This window comes from Phascolarctos cinereus, unplaced genomic scaffold (assembly GCF_003287225.1).
Source record: "Phascolarctos cinereus isolate Bilbo 61053 unplaced genomic scaffold, phaCin_HiC Scaffold_5;HRSCAF=322, whole genome shotgun sequence".
Taxonomy (NCBI): domain Eukaryota; kingdom Metazoa; phylum Chordata; class Mammalia; order Diprotodontia; family Phascolarctidae; genus Phascolarctos; species Phascolarctos cinereus.
In genome coordinates, this window is record NW_027555958.1 from 392,101,229 (window position 1) to 392,115,634 (window position 14,406).

The window sequence follows — 14,406 nt, forward strand, 5'->3', positions numbered from 1 at the left end:
GAGGGGAGAAGTGAAGTACTCTTCTGAGAAAAGAAGAAAGTATTACCAATACAAAATTCTAATAATAAAGTCTAGGAACAATAAGATGGAAATGTGATGAGTAACTGACTTTTATATCAGGTGATGATATCTCAGAAGACTGAGGGATAAAGTAGTGCAAATATAACCCATTTTACAGGTGAGGAAACTGAGGTACAGGGAAGTAAAATGATTGCTTATGGTCACACAGCTAAATTTTGGAGATGAGATTCAAACCTACATTGTGGGATTTCTATTAGGAGACCAATTTGCACACTCTTTCCACCCCACCATATTGTCAAGTTTGTATATTGGGGAAAATGGTTTCAATCATGTATTCAAAAATAAAAGTACACGGTCAGAATTCCTTCAGTAGTTTTAATGTTTTATATAGGATGCTGATTATTCATAAAGAAAATTGCAGTCTTAATTTCTTCTCTTTTCATAGTATCGTTAGCTGTAACTAAAACGTAGAACTATAGCGATGGGATTCTAAAGGAATTAAATTAGCCTGAATTTGAGTATTATTCAGTGTGTTAAATGAATTAAAAAGTATTTAATTGCTTACTGTTGGCCAAGTTCTGTGGAATAAAGCTAAGCACTAAGATAAAAGACAAAAGAGAAGCAGAGCTTACCAGGGGAAAAAAACAGTTCGTATGCTGCTTAATGGCTAGATAGGGATATTTGAGTTTGGGGAGTCGGAGTACACTGACACACCCTTTCCAACAGCAGAAAGAGTATGACTTGATGATAGCTGCAGAGCAGGAAGGTGTGGGCATGCAGTGTACCAAGGGTGGATAGTGAGATGGAGAGGAGGTAGTGGTGTGTGTGTGCATTTAAAGTGAAGCAGGCACTCAGTAGGGTCATGAGCCCCAGAATGGAAATTGAAGAATTGAAAGGGTTGTTTTAGGGCCTAGTTTCTGGTTCCGTGGGTCAGCTGCATTACCATAAACTCTGGAAAAAGTTAGCTGGGCACAAATCCCAAAATGTTTATTTGCCCACAGGTAATGGTTTATTCTTGTTTGAAGTGGTGAGCTTTTTGTTATTGCTGTAAGCATATTTCACAGCCGCTTCGCTCTATTTCGTTAAACATTTTTTCCCTCAAAGGAATCTACATTTTAGCCACTTTTGTCTTTAGAACTCATACTCGTGTCATATGCCAATGTTAATAACTGCATCTTCATTATGCATCACACCCATAATCTCACCCTTGGATAGTCAGTCATGACTGCACGGTAAAGAGGTGTCCCAAGCCACATTTTCCAGTGGAATTCTTAGATAGGTTTTAGATGACTTACATAATTATTAAACATTAACTCTGGCGTGTCATCTGTTCAAATTTCTTAACGAGAAGAATTGCTTTGCAAGGGCCTGTTACCCTTTCTATAAAACACATTTTAAATGTGTTTAAAATACTAAGTACTATAAATATTTTATGAGAAGTAAAAAGACAATTTTATACGGTTTATTCATTGTTCAGGTTCTACAGTAAGTATGCCATCAAGTAGCATCTCATAAAGGTTTGAATGTTTTTTGCCTTAGTCTCTAAAGAATCATTTTTATTCATTGTTGTGTTTATCCACTCAAGGCTTAGGAGGAGAGGTGAGGGGAAGTGAAAGCCCTAAAGTAGCTGAAGAATTATTCCATAATACCACAATTAATACACATATACATTTCCTTGAAAAAGTCAATATATGGTAAGTTTATATACAGAGGAAACTACAAAGATTTTAGAAAGTATTAGTAAGCAGAATTAGGAAAAATCTTTCTATAGAATTTACAATCTATATATGTACCTTAATTTTATTAAGTCAGGATTGTGTTTGTGTATGGCTAACCTTTCTTCTAATATTAAAAACTATATCCACTTTGAAAAACAGTGAAGTTTAAAAGGTATGTAACTGACCAAACCACTGGCCTAGATTTTTTACTGCAACTGTTACATTTTACTTTGATTTTTGTTTCCCAGTACAGGTTTCTCTCAGTCACATACCTGGAATGTATGCTTTTTTATATGCTGACTTCTACAAGTAATTTGGAACAAATGCTACTAACCTGGCTTTCTAAAATTCATTCTAATTGGAGATAAGCTTCTAGAAAGGACATGTCCCATACACAGGGTTATTATTAATACAACATGATTCTAATAGGTCATCTAATGATATTCTGTTTAGGTTATTTAGAATTATGCAAAGCAGTAAAAAAAATGTTCCTAGATGTGTTAAAAGAATATTGTTATAGATATAAATACGAAGCACCTTCCTAAAATGAGATTTTTGAAAGGGAAAAAAAGCCCAGGTATACAATGACAAAAATATACAAAATTACTGTATAAAATGTATTTACTATGAAAGTTAAAAATTTCCTGAAACTCAAAACAAAAATTCTAGTAATTTTTATCATCATTCTTGTCTATATTCATTACTTTTTTCATCACCTTGCTTTCTGATCTTTTCACCAGGAATACAGTATTTTATACAAATCAGATTTGAGGGTGGGCAGGTGCCCATGTTTTCACTAGTATATGCAAAACACTAAAGTGCCCATGCTTGCCTGATAAAAGGGTAATTAAACTAACAAAGTTTCTAAATTTAAAGTTTACTTGCAGTCATTATACAAAACTAGAGAGCCTCAGTTTAAAAGAACTTGCTGAAGTTCTATACCTCAGAAATACTAGTGCAACATTTTTAAGGCAGTATATGGTAATACTGAGACCCTGTATACTTGTTTGTACTGGAGTGTGACACTTTAAGGCAGCAAAAGTTGAGATTTCCACTTTAAGCCTTCTACTTACTCTAAAAATATCTGAATTTTTACTTTATATAAACTTGTCATAACACAACAACAGCAAAAGTGACAGATTTTGGAAAGCAATGCCTTATTATACAGCATACAACTATTACTTTCACAAAACTAGATTATAGTTTCTGTATTACCTAGACCTCACACTATAAGACCGGTAGTGAAAGAGCTGAAACTCAAAAGCATGATCTTCAGGTGTCTACTATGACATGTACATGTATACTCATGTTATTACATTAATTTGTATGTACACTATTCAGGACTACTTAATGCAGCAAAAATACACAGGTCTGTCAATATAGTTATACTACACATCAACTGTAATTTGTCCTTTATAGGGCCATAGAGTTTCCAAAATAGTTCCCATTTATAAATGAATAAAACTTAACAAGTTTTCATTTCAAAACTTTAATAAAGGCTTTGAATTAGTTCTTAACTTGCATATTCCAACAGTTATCGTGTGACCTTATATATCAATATCAAACCCTACTACCCTGACTTTTAAAAGATCAAAAGAATATATGGTTACTGTATTTTTTTTTTGTTTGGTTGGTTACAAAGTTATTTTGGTGTAGGTTCTAAGTGGAGCAGAAACTCCACAGCTGTGGAAGCAGAAGAAAACATCTACCTGCTTTCCAGTATCAGAAACAATAGCTTACATTGCTAGCTTGCCACACAATTTCATCATCAGTTTCATAGAGAATTGGATCATAACTGTCAGTTACAGATTTACCAACTTTAACTCCCACAATTTATATTATCCTCTTTACTACTTATAAAACTTCTAGTACAATTTGATATTTTCAATGTTTACTAAAAAGTAACTTACTACACATTTATCCAGAAGGTAGAGTTAACAATGCCCTTGTTCCCTTGTCAGTTTACCATGTAAAAAAAGTCACACATGATTAAGACAATCTTTTCTGAAAGAAAATCCAATGATTTGGTACTTTGTAAAAGTATGAAGACTGAATAAAAGTTATTTGCTTATGTGATTTTCTTATGCCCTAAATGTATAAACAGACTGAGATTTCTAGTATTTATGCAAATTTTTTATTGACTCTAATAATGAGAACACAGAATTTTAAAATACCATGTATTTAGAAGACCTATTCAAGTAATTCTACTTCCAGGGCAGAATAATGTTCTTATACGGTTGGCTCTAATTTTTTTACTTAAAGACTATTTGATCTTAAAGACATTTTGGGCACTCTATAGGATGAACTGCTATCACAACTGCTTTAGGGATAAGATATTATTAGGTTCAGGTTTTTTCCCAGTAGATTTGCACATTGTTCAGATATTGCTAGTATAAAACTAAATATTAAAATCTTAAATTTTTAAGGCATTTAAAGAATAGTCTTATAAGCAAAGAAACTAATAAACATGCCAAAACTAAAATTTACTTTTTTCTGATTCATATGTACTACATTACAATTGTGCATAACCCCACTAGAGCAGGATTGGAATAAGATATCAAAAGGGAAATAATGTTACTTTTTTTTTTTTTATGAGAGAAGAAATTATAAGAAGGAGGGGTAGTAAGATAAGAGTGTTACTAAGAGGTAGAAAAGATGAAGGGTGGGAAATTAGCTACCTAAGACCAGAAGTATGTACAATAAATACAAGATTATTATTTATATGGTTAAACTTGTTTTTGAAATTTATACATTTTTAAACATGGTAATTGCATTTTTATATTTATAGTGCCTTTACCACATTATCAAATGTATGTCATATGAAAACACTGTTGATAAACAGTGCCTTTTCACTAGTTTCCTAAGCTAGTCGTACATTTATGGATTATTAACTATAACTTCTTTAAGCTAAATTCAAATTCAACCACAGATGAGAACAATTTTAATTTTAAAATATATTAATCTTTATATTCAGTGTCAGATCCTAAACTTTATTCAAAAATTCTGGTGTATCATCCAAAGATAAAAGATCACATCCTGTGACTCCTTCTCAATTTTGCATAATTTTTGTTATCACGGCAAAAAATTATGTTATGAAATGAAGATTAAAGTCCCTTAAAATAATTTGCAGTTTAAAGAATAAATTTTAAAATCAAAAGGTCAAATGTTTTCTGATGGATTTTCCCTCAATCAAAATTTGAGTCCCTGATTCCACTTGAGTAGATTCCCCAGACTCTCAAAGTGCTTGATAAAGATCAAACCCTTTTCAGGTACAAGTTACATTTTTCTATAGCTGGAGAACTGAGTTGTAAAGTGGTTCAGTCATGAAGCAATTGAGATGCCAGAGACATATAATAAAAGCTATCGTTAACTAAACAAAATTATCTAATATCCCTAAATCAAAAGTATGTTTACAAAATAATAATGTTTACAAAAAATACTAAATTACATGCCTAAGTATTTATTATAAAATCATGAAACAGAATTGCCATGACCTGCCCACTATTTAGCCTGTAGGGCAGAACTAGCAAAAAACCTAGTTTTTATTCTGTTGATTAAATAATTAAACAATCTCAGTGATGGAAGGGTGGCAAGTCACTTAATCACTTGACTTATTTCTTCATCTGTAAATTTTTTGGAGGCAGGGGTATAGGGAGGAAGGGATGGACGAGATGAACTCTCTCTCTGGTCCTTTCCAGCACTAAATTTTATTATACGACTTCGCAAAATAAGAGTTCCTATCTGAACAGCATTATGATCTACTACTTACCTAACAAATGATGATCCAGCCTGGACTTGAAGACTTTTTGTGGGGAAAGGGGAGGTGGGACTGGGAAGGGGTGGAGTGAGGTCCTACTACTTCCTGAGGTAGAACATTTCTGGGAAGGATATTAGGAACTACTTACTCAAGCCTAAATTTATCTTTTTGCAACTTTCCCATTTGTTCCTAGATTTGCCCTCTGAGACCAAGCAAAACAAATCTCACAATCCCTTTGCCACGTGATAGTTCTTCAAATACTTTTAGGTGGCCATCAACTTCCTATCTCTCCCTTTCCAAGACCACTTCTCCAGCCTCAGTTTTGAAAGATTATGTTTGCTTTTTATGGAGAATTAGGATATAACAGTAATATGTAGTATTTGAGATTATAAAAGCAACTTTTTCCCCTCATAATTGAAGTAAAGCTAAAAATGATTCACAAAGTATTTGTGCCTTAGTATATTTATTACAGTGAGGTAAGTTAACAGGACCTTGTCATTCCCATAAACACATTCAACTCCCAAACTGTGTCAACGTAAATTGTGAGGAAATTGTAAGAGTAACATGGTCCTTTAGCATTGGCCACAAACTTACACACAACCTTTTTCTAAAACCCTCTCCTAAAACACTAACCAAAGTGATAGATATTGTTTCTAACACCCCAGAAGAACTTTATCACTGGGGGGAAAAAAAAACCAAGGTCTTAAAAATCAGCTTAAATAAGTTTTCTACAATGTCTCTGGTATTTTAATTTAAAAAAAAAAGAATGAAAGAATCCGTCATCTACATCATGATCCCCATAATCTTTTAAATTAGAGTTACATTTCCCAAGGTCACAAATTATTTCTCTGAATGATTCTGACATTATTTCCTGAAGATATTTATAAAAGATTGTTGACTTTATAGATACTAAAAAAGAAATATTTTTTATACTTTATCTCAACATTTCTACAAAGAGCAGTCATCCTGTATTTCTAACTTTTTAACTTAGGAAATTGTACTCAAAAAGTAATTTTAATAACTAATTATATACATCTATCAAATGTTCTTTAAATTCTATCTGGATGGCATGACAGTTTTAGCTATCAAAAACATCTTAACATATAATCACTTAAAATCTGATAAGAAAGCTAAAAAATTCAAATACTTTAGAAATATATCTTAGAGTTTGGTTATGATGTCAGAAGTAGAGGAAGTAACAATGCATTCTGAGAAAAGGATGTTATCTGGTAACAGTTTGATTTACTAAAAATGTGGCCTTTAGTCTCACAATCTAGGTGGTGCCATCTGGCAGATTCTACCAAGCTGGAAGGGCTTTTGAGGAGCTGCCTGGTGATAAACTGCTATACAAGGACTACCTTAGCTGAAGAAGAGATCTCGCTCACTGCCAGGATGGCTGCAGGAAGGATGATACATTTTTTAGCCACGGCAGCTCTCAAACACTGCCTAGTAACTGACAGATTGTAATCTATCTTGGTGGAGAAGGTACTGACACCAATAGAATTATACATCCCTAAAGTATGGAAGAAACTATAGTATGACTCATGCAGGAAGCAATTTGAAACTGCTACCAGGCTATCCGAAGTCATGGTTGCAATAACAGCTTCATCAGTTCTAAAATTACTATTCTGAAAAAATTTTCTAAAAAGTACAAAAAACTTATGTATATTAAAATACAATAATACTGTTTGACCCCACCAAACACATATAAATCTCTAATGGCTAAGCAAGTGGAAAGTTAAGATCTGTATTTGCTAGTTTTACTTCTTGCACACTAATTTTTAAAAAACAATACATGAAAAATTAAAGTTTTAATATTGAGAGACTACTGTTGGAATAATCATGAAAATTAGGAACAATGAAGTTTTCAGCTTAAAATAAAAGAAAATTTCCTATCAAGAGTATATTTGTTCTTTAGTATACTTTGGTGTACTAAATAAAAATTTAATAACCACACTCAATTTTAAAAAATTTCCCTGAAGATATTAGTGAAGTATTGCTTTAACCCATAAACAATGATTGACCACAAAGTCCTTTGCAAAATGTATTTAAAAGTTACCAATAGACCTATCTTTTGTCATGTATTTTCTGTGACCAGAAAACACTTTACTAAATTTGTGTTACCAGAGAGAATAACTGGCAATAGGAGGATAGTGGCTGTTTTACACTGTAGACAATCAAAATTCATTTAATATGCAATTAGCTAAAATAATGGTTAAGAACATAATTATTTTAAAATATTTACTTTCAAAGTAGGAAAATGTTCATTTCTGAGGATTAATTTTAAATTTCAATATAGTTTAATTTTGATGATTATTGTAGTGAATTTTTGTCAATATTCTCATAACCTACAGCAACTTATTAAATGTTTTTCCTCTAGAAAACAATTCTGTATCTCAATATTCTCATAACCTACAGCAACTTATTAAATGTTTTTCCTCTAGAAAACAATTCTTTATCAAAATATAAAATTATACAAAGCTGCTAATCAAAGAATTTGCTATTGTTTTCTGATTACCTGCCTTGCATTCTATGAGTGCTAATTAAAAATTGTTAAAGTTGATTTTCAATATGTAAGAAAACTACTAAAAATGTGATCATAAAGATCACACAAATTATTTTAGGGGATAAGATGTCCTCTGATTACTTCCTCAAATTTCTTGGTATGATCCCCTGTTTCTTATTCCCCCCTCCCCAAGTAAAAAACTCTACAGATCATTTTTTATATTCCATCACAGTTACATGGTCTAGTGCACCCAGAGAGTGTATTTAGTATTTGGAATTCAAACAATAGAAGTATCATCAAAGTTATCCTTTTCAAATGAGAACCCAGGAAATTTTAAACAGAGCTTAGGCAAATTGTTTAAAATGGCACATAGTCTATGATGTCGAGACCACTTTCATTTTTGGCTCTCACCTAAAAAATATTATTAATGATTTTCTAAAGCAAAAATATTCTTCTGTGAATGCATCAGAATGCAAATTTTTTCTGCTAAGAAGTTGGAAGTAAAATTTCTACAGTGAGTTTAGTAGTAGGTGCTTTATAAAATATTGGTTGAGTTTAATATTAGCAGTTTAAATTACATATAGTAGACAATAAAGTAATTTTAGGTTTCTTACTTTCCTTCTGAAAAAAGGAAAAAAGGGTAACTTTCTGATATGTTTTATCATTTTTCAGTTAAGTTTAGCTGGTAATTAGATCTTTGCAGCAAAATCCACTGCCAGCAATGGACATGAAGTGAAGTGCTGGTGCCAGAAGATTAAATCACATCCATTGTGAAGTTTCGAATTACATCCAGAGCTCCTGCATCAAAGCCACACATATCCAACATGCCTCTATCATCTGGGTCTGCAATGGTAAAACCATTTGAGGTCATTCCACAAACAATTAATTTAGCTGGAATATCCATTTTCTGTAGAAAGAAAAAGATCCACAGGGTAAAATTAAATAGATGAAAACTTTGATTATTTTAAATATGGATTTAATTTCTACATTAACTATAAAACAGAAATTTTAACTACTTTAAAACCCCTCTGCCATAGATTTAATAAAGCCTCTAAGGTCCCTTCCAGTTCTAAATCTACCAACCTATGATAAGTCACTGAGTTAGATATTTTTGAAAATACCATGTCAAAGTTCCGAAATTTTGATTATGTAACAGTGGGAAATATCCCTTATAATATCTTGGCATAAGTTTTTTATGTTTTCAATAATAACCTTGCTTTATTTAGAAATAAGCAAATTCTCTTAAGGTTTTAGCTTAAGTTTAAAAGAAAGAACTGAGTCTAACAAATATGTTTAATTTTAATGCCTTGATGCTTTATCCAAAGGCAGCATTTCACTAAATTTTCTGGTCTTTTATTTCATTTTCCTCATGTATATTGAGGAATTTCAATTAGATGATCTATAGTTCCTTCTGGGGTTAGCATTAAAAGAAGATGAGTAAAAATTTCTCTACAGCTTTTTTAAGTTGCGAAAGGATTTTTCTTCATCAAATAAATGAGTTATTTATAAAACATTTAAATCATCATTTAAATAATGAAGGGGGCAAGAAAGTGAATAAATATTTATTAAGTGCCTGTTATGTGCCAGACACTGTGTTAAGTGCTTTACAAATATCTTATTTGATACTCTCAATAACCCTAGGAGGTAGATGTTGTTATGATCCCTATTTTACAGCTGAGGAAACTTGAGGCAAACAACAGTTAAGTGACTTGCCCAAGATCACATACCTAGTGTCTAAGACTGGAGGTCTTCCTGACTCCAAGTCTAGTGTTCTAAACACTGCACCGCCTATCAGTGTAATTTATACTTGCTGCTTTGGTTTTATGTAAGCCTTAACAGTTCAGAAATCCTACCTGAATTTATCAAGCACCTTAAAATGACTAAAATAAGCCCAGTTGAGTTGCACATAAATTTTTTCTCCCTATTCTTAGAAATATATGTTCTAAGGGTTACTAGTGATGTGCTTTAGGAATAGCTAAAATTTTAAAAATTTATCAGTCCAATAATTTTTCTTATACCTTCCTAATTCTAAGGATATAACTAATATTACTAGAATACCACTGTTCTTTTCTACAAAACTGAGCAAAACTATATGCTGTCATACATTTTTCTCTGAATATACTAACATTTCAGGATTATGCGTCATAAGACAAAATATCAAAATCCAATTTACCATCCGGTAATCCCTCAGAGCCACAGCTGGATGGACACTTCCAAAATAGGTCTCATTATCAGTGAACACAATGAAGACATCAGCGGCTGTGTTTGTCTTCTGAGCCCATATCATTGGGAGAGAACAATCGGTACAACCCATTGGAATCTAAAAAAAAAAAAATGACCATTAAGTATAAGACAATATCTTAGTAAGTTAAATAAATCTAACAAACTTAGAATCATTTCACTTATTGATTTATACATATATTAAGCATCTAAACTGGAGTGTGTTGTTCAAGATAACTAGTCTTTCTGCCCAAAGGGGATATACTAGTGTGGTATTTAAGATAACAGTTTAGTCTACTTGTCATTGTACTTTGATACATGAATTTATGACCTGTATCATATGCATGATAATAAAACTGTCTTTATACCAAAACTGTAAGAAAAAATAGTTCTCCCATTTTCTGTATAAGTATATGTACTAAAATTTTGAATAATAACTTTTGAAAAACTTATTTCAATAGGCTCTCTTTTATTTGGTTTGAGGAAGATAAACCAAAGAAATGACAGAAATAGACAAGAGATGAAACGGTTAGGTCAGCACTCTTCTGTTTTGCTTTGTTTTTTTCAGTATAAGATTGCTTCATATTCAATTCCATCCTATCTTCTACTGCAGATTGCCCTTCTTATCATCCCCACTCTCACTTATCTTCAATCTCTTCCTGCCTAATGGCTGCTTCTCTACTACCTAAAAATACACCCATGTCTTCTCCATCCCTAAAAAAATCTTCATTTGATCTGTCTATCCCAAGTAGCTATTGTCCCGAAGCTTTCCTCAATTTTGTGTCTAAACTCCTTGAGAGGGTCCTCTACAATTGATAACCCTCCACTTCCTTTTCTCTCACTCTCTTATTAATTCTTTAGAGTCTGCTGACATCACTATGCAACTGAAACTGCTCCATCCAAAGTTACTAAGGATCTCTTAGTTGCCAAATCTAACGGCTTTTTCTCAGTCTTCATGCTTCTTGACCTCTGCTGCCTCTGACGTTGTCAAATGCCCTCTTCCCCTTGAGAGTCTCTTCTATCTAGGTTTTCATCACACCGTTCTCTCTGAATCTTCATCCACGTCACACTCCAGTGATGGTGGGTTTCCCTCAAGGCTCTATCCCAGACCCTCTTCTCTTTTCCCTCCATTATTTCACTTGGAAATATCACCACCTCCCATGGATTCAATTGATCATCTCTGCCTTTATGATTCTCAGATTTATCTAGCCCCAATTTCACTCCTGGCCTCCAGACTCACATCTCCAAATGCCTACTGATATACTAGACAACCCTTAAATGGATGTCGAGTTGACATCTTAAACTCAACACATCCACAACTTAATTAATTACCATTCTCCCAGTCACCCAGATTTAAAACCTCACTCTTTACTCTCATCCTACATCATATCTAATCAGCTGTCAAGGTTTGCTGACATTTCCCTTCCTATCATCTCTCTTATCCCCTCCTCCCCCACCACCCTTAACCACTAGGATTTCAACAGGCCCTCATCACTTTACACCTGGACTTGTGCACTAGCCTGCAGGTCTGTATCCCCACCCTACATTTCCCACCCACTCCAAGTCATCCTTCACTCAGCTGTCAAACTGATCTTCCTAAAGCACAACCCTGACGAGGTCACCCCTTACTCAATTAACTCATACCTATTGCCTCTGGAATCAAATATAAAACCTCCTGGCATTCAAAGACTTTCATAACCTGCTCCCTTCCTTCCTTTTCCAGTCTTTTGACACCTTCTGACACCCTTCCACATATTTTGTTATAATGACATTGTTTGCTATTTCTCACAACACTCGCATCTCCCAATTCTCGGAATTTTCATTGGCTGTTCCACGACTGGGATTCTGTCCCTCCTCATCTCTATCTTCAGGCTTCCCCAGCTTCAAGTCCCACCTAAAATCCCACTATCTCAAGAAGCCTTTTCCAATTCCTCCACTGGATTGCTTCAATTATTTCCAACTTATCCCAATTATGTTATTTGTACTTAGTTGTTTATAAGTTATCTCTCTCATCAGAGTGTGAGTTAAAGAAAAGGGTCTGGTTTTTGCCTTTCTTTGTATTCCCAGAGCTTATCTCCATGCTTGGCAGCGAGTGTATGCTTAATAAATGCTTGCTGACTTGACGAATTCCATGGTCACGGTAGTGACTCTTGTGACAATACTGTTATACTGTCTACATAAACTTTGAAAAATTTCTAGTGAGTACTGTCACATTAAAATGTAGGAGCTACAACAGCGAACTGGTATCCTAAGTACTCATTAAGGATCTTTTCAGGGCTGGGTGTCCACATAAATGCCTACCATTGTAACTGCAGGGGGTGTGTGTGTGTGTGTGTGTGTGTGTGTGTGTGTGTGTGTGTGTGTGTGTGTGTGTGTGTGTGTGTGTGTGTGTGTGTGTGTGTAATATCTTGACCCTACAGTTAACAAGATTATCTCCACACTATCTTTTACTATAGAATCCTTTGCTCCCACTGTCTTAATGAAACTCATCCCTTGATAAATTCCAACCCTGGATTACTCCCATTCATCTGCCTTTTCTATGCCTATTCACATACAGCTGAAGGGAGCTGAAACAAGTCAAAAACTAAGCTAATTAGGTACAAAAGAAATTTGTTATTAGACCTCAAGCAGGTTCTTACATCAGCAATCCTTTTATTTCTTTGCACTTGATTATTCCCCTCCCCAAAGAAACCATTCCCTGTTTGTTCTCTCTTCAAATCTCCTCCAACTTTACTTTATCAGCTGAGGACCCTGCCTCTTTACTAAGAAAATTTTGCCATCTAGTCCAAATCTGCTGAGCTTTTTAAGCTTTTCGTCTATCTCTTCATTTCAAAATACCTTGATATCATCTCTTATTCTCTTCTCCTTTCCCCAGTCTGATAATACACTCCTTGTCCTTGACAAGCTCAAACCCTCTAAATGCCCTTGTTCCCACCTTCCATCTTCTCTAGCAGATTCCTGCACTGCTCTCATTTCTTTTCAGTCTCTAAATCTTCAAACTCCCTATCGGTTCATTCCCTATCTTCCAATATTCCTCATTCTTAAAAAACACTTTAACTAGACTGTCATCCCATCAGTCTATTGCCTTATATTTCTCCTCCCTTTCTCAGAAAAACTCTTAGAAAATAACTATCTAAACTCACTGCCTCTACTTCTTCACCTCTCATTCCTCAACTCTTTGCAATTTGGCTTCCAACTCCAACACTCAACTGAAACCACTCTTTCCAAAGTTACCAGTGATCTCTAATTTGTCAAATCAGGTAAGTCTTTTCTCAGTCCTCACCCTTCTTTACCTTTTTGCTGTTTTTAAAACTACTGACCACTCTCTCCAGCCTGGTTCTCTCTTCCTGCCTTTCAGACCAATCATCAGTTTATTTTGCTGGCTCATCATTTATAACATGCACTGTAATTGTGGGTATATCCCAAAGCTCTGCCCTGGAACCTATTCTCTTCCCTCCACACTCTTTTGGTGGTGCGATCAGCTTTATATGCAGCAGATGCATGTGCATGTATATATGTATGTATCCAGTACTGAGTCTCTCTCTGGAGCCATAGTTAATCATCACCAATTTGCCTAATGAATATTTCAAAATAGCTGTCCCAAGACACTTCAAAAATCAACATGTCTAAGAACTCATCTTCTTTCACAAGCCCAGCCCTATGCCAAAATCCCAAATTTCTAGTGAAGGGACCATCATTCTTCCAAGCTCCCAGGTATGAACCTCAGCATTATCATTATCAGCTTGTCTCCTCACTTTCCCTCAGGATACATAATCAATGAACTGCCATATTTCTACTTCCACAACATCTCTCACGTATCCCCTTCTTTAGTCACTACCTTAGTTCAGCCTCTTCTTACTTCTTAACTGGACTACTGCAACAACCTTTAAATTGGTCTCTTTTCTCAAAGTCTCTCCCCACTTCAATCTATCCTCCACAGACCAGTTTCCTATTATTTCTATATCATAAAAATAAATAAGCAATATTTCATAAAACAAAGAAGTGAGGCATAGCGGCACAAACCTGTAATCCCAGCCTCCCCAGAAAGTAAGGAGCCAGCAAGATCTCCTGAGCTTGGGTTGTAGTGGGCTAAGCCAATCAGGTGTCTGCACTAAGTTCATATATAATGATGTTCCTTAAGAATGTTGGATCTAAAAGAGGGGGAGGCTGAGTGTGAAGAGATT

At 34.3% G+C, this 14,406-nt stretch overlaps 1 protein-coding gene across 4 annotated transcripts in view; it reads right to left on the reverse strand.

Moving 5' to 3' along the window:
- Positions 1-3,212: 3,212 nt before the first annotated feature.
- The window catches only part of RO60 (Ro60, Y RNA binding protein), a 38,481-nt gene continuing 27,287 nt past the window's right edge, over positions 3,213-14,406 (reverse strand). For all 4 annotated transcript variants that reach the window (XM_020984436.2, XM_078156440.1, XM_078156441.1 and 1 more), the window contains 2 exons: positions 10,176-10,322; positions 3,213-8,909 (listed from right to left, as the gene is read on the reverse strand). In XM_020984436.2, coding sequence (XP_020840095.1) covers positions 8,757-8,909; positions 10,176-10,322 — 300 coding nt within the window. In that variant the 3' untranslated portion in view covers positions 3,213-8,756. The remainder of the gene's footprint in view (positions 8,910-10,175; positions 10,323-14,406) is intronic.